Source organism: Octopus bimaculoides, chromosome 17 (assembly GCF_001194135.2).
Source record: "Octopus bimaculoides isolate UCB-OBI-ISO-001 chromosome 17, ASM119413v2, whole genome shotgun sequence".
NCBI lineage: Eukaryota > Metazoa > Mollusca > Cephalopoda > Octopoda > Octopodidae > Octopus > Octopus bimaculoides.
Window position 1 is genome coordinate 27,148,284 of NC_068997.1, and position 3,180 is coordinate 27,151,463.

The following is a 3,180-nucleotide window of genomic DNA, read 5'->3' on the forward strand; positions in this document are numbered from 1 at the left end:
TATATATATATATATATATATATATATATATATATATATTTTAGACAAAATGAGATAACAAAGCCAAGGCTGTGTAAGCACAAATTCTTCCACCCCTTTTAAATTCTTTCATAAATCTAAATGTAATCTCATCCCCCACGAATAGCACCCACATACAAATTCTTATGATCATTAACACATACCCCTTCTATATCTCTATAACTCTTATTCTACCTTATGTCATACCTTTCTTCTATCTACCTTGCCTCATCACAGTATGAGATAAATATTAATTCTTTAATTTATTCTTAATTTATTTTTAAACCATAACCTAATAAATCCCCTAACTAACTCCCACTCATAAATGATTTAGCATTCAACTAGCGCTTCCATTCTTGACTACCTACATACTCATAACCCCATTACTAAAAATATACATATGCACATGTACATACATATACAATGGGTTACTTTCAGTTTCTGTCTGTTCTATCAAAATCACTCCCAAAGCTTTGGTTAGCATGGGGCTATAGTAGCAGACACTTGCCCAAAGTGCCAACAGTGCTTCAATAGTATATTCCTGTAATCTTTGCTAACATAACTCCACCCCTCAAGCAAAAACATAAAAATGAACAGACAAACGAATGAATTAATTAGGTTTTAAGATGAATAATGTGAAGAGAAGGATGTTGAAATAATGAGCTATTCTTTATTTTCTTTCTAATTTTCTGTTTTGTCTTCCTCTTCAGAACGTCTTTCACAGCTTGATGATCCCCCACCCTTGGCCATTCTTCCAATATATTCACAACTTCCTAGTGATTTACAAGCGAAGATTTTCCAGAAAGCTCCAGATGGCATCCGGAAATGTGTGGTTGCCACAAATATTGCTGAAACTTCTCTGACAGGTGATTTGGTAAATTATGGTTATTATGGTATAAGTGTGGGAGATTGGAAGTAGGTGTGGCACATTGCAGACAGGTATGATGTGTTGTTGACAGGTTTATTGTGGCCAGGTGTGGTGTGTTGTGGACAGGTGTGTATGTTGTTACCAGGTGTGGTGTGTTGTGGCCTGGTGTGGTGTATTGCAGACAAATGTGGTGTTAACAGATATTGCACACACACACACATACAGCATTGTTCACTGTTCACACACTTCTCGTAGATATATACATGTAAGCTGTCTGCTGTTCAGCTACATATGAATAGATACACTCATCCAGCATTGTTCCCTCCCTCTCTCTATGTGAGAGAGAGAGAGTCAAAGAATATTTCCCAATGCTTGTGTTAACCTTTGCTAAACTGTTCATCTTTCCAGTTGATGGTATTATGTTTGTCATTGATTCCGGTTACTGCAAACTAAAAGTGTTTAATCCCAAAATTGGTATGGATGCCCTTCAAGTATTCCCCATCAGTCAGGTAAGTGATGTTTTGCAGCTGTTTCCCATTAGTCACTAATTTGATGTTCTCCAATGTTTCACACTTTAAAAAATGCAGTATATAGAGATGAGTGAGTCCTAGATAATCATGATGGGAGCACCTTTTCCATTGTTTTGACGAGGAGGTTTTTCCCTCTTTCTCAAAGACTGTCATTACTTTCGAGACAGTACTTCTTGATACACCAAACATTTCAGCCATATGAACACCAACAATTTGACCTCTTTAAAAGTCTGTAAGAGCTGACATTTTAATGAATTTTAATTACCTTTTTCTGATGGTATCTGAAATTTTAGCAAAACATATTAAGCAATACTAATAAATCAAAAAGCATAGAAATAAACAAACTTTTGATGGTTTTATAGATATTTCAAAATTTTGATGCTATGATGCTAGGTGTTTCCATTATTTTGTCCAACCCCTGTATTGTTGGCTTTAAATAAATAAATTTGGTTACATGTAGGGAGTACTTTTTGTCTTCATTTGTTAACCCAAATAGATAAATAAATTATACATATATATGTAAATATACATACATACACATATTGATATATATAGGGATATATGTAATTGACTTACCCCTCCCCGCAAATTGCCTTGCACCAAAATTTGGAACCATTATTGATACTATGATTTACTAATTTGCATAATTACCACTGTCATTGACTACCAGACAATCTAAGTAACACCTGTATCCTGTCTTATATCTAGGCCAATGCTAATCAGCGATCTGGACGTGCTGGTCGAACTGGACCAGGGTAAGTTAATTTGTCTTCTTCTGAGACCACCATCAATTTGGTGCTGGGGTAGTTTTAACATTTCTGCTTATTTTGTGACTGTTCATCATCATTATTGTAGAACATGTGGCAGCTGTGTAAAGATCGCCACCTGGTGGGATGAGATGATTAGATGTGGCTGTTTGAATGGCTGACTGGAAATGAACCTGTTTTGGCACTGAAGGCCAAAAAACACACACATACAAAAAAAAAGTGAGAGAGAGAGAACAAGGGAACCATTTAAAAGTCTGATGTCAAATAAGTCAGCATTGAGTCAGCAAAACCAAAGAGGTTGGTAGTGCCATAATGGCTGTGCCAAAATGTCTCATACTCTTTGTATGATATATATTGAACACAGAATGGAGAGATGCAGACATTAGCCACCATTGCAATTCTCAGATCTAACAACAAAAATTGATAGGAAAAGACCACTGTCTGGGCCTCTGTGCATCAGAAAGGCCTTGAGCTATCCTACAGTTGAACCTTCTGGTCACTTGTCAAAAGGATCACTCCCAACTTTGCAGAATCCTATTCTCTTCCAACTATCAAATCAGGATGGTTCTGTAAGCACCCTTCTCCCTTTGCTGTCTGCTTTACATCCAATTCTACACTGTACACATTTGACAAATCTCTAAATCTATTCCCTTCCAGGTCCACCACCTTGCTTACTCACTGGCCAAGTATAAATGTCTTTCCAGTTACTTCAAACTGACATGGCCATCTAATAATGTCCCTTTAGGGCATTTGTCTTGTCTTGTGAGTTATTTGGTGATCTCACTGGTGCTGGAGCCTTGTAAAAAGCACTCAGTACACTCAATAAAGTGCTTGGTGTCAGGAAAGCATCCACCAGATATTGGCGCTTAGTGCAGTCCTCTGGTTTCCTGTTGAACCATCCAACCCATGCCAGCATGGAAAACAGCTGTTAAATAATGATAATGAAAGTAGTCTCTATATTCACCAAAGCTTTCTCTCTCTCTCTCTCTCTCTCTCT

At 37.0% G+C, this 3,180-nt stretch overlaps 1 protein-coding gene across 1 annotated transcript in view; it reads left to right on the forward strand.

The window, feature by feature from the left end:
- Positions 1-3,180, forward strand: part of LOC106878466 (pre-mRNA-splicing factor ATP-dependent RNA helicase PRP16) — a 70,456-nt gene that overhangs the window by 22,256 nt on the left and 45,020 nt on the right. The window contains exons 15-17 of the mRNA XM_052974133.1: positions 729-884; positions 1,295-1,395; positions 2,125-2,171. Coding sequence (XP_052830093.1) covers positions 729-884; positions 1,295-1,395; positions 2,125-2,171 — 304 coding nt within the window. The remainder of the gene's footprint in view (positions 1-728; positions 885-1,294; positions 1,396-2,124; positions 2,172-3,180) is intronic.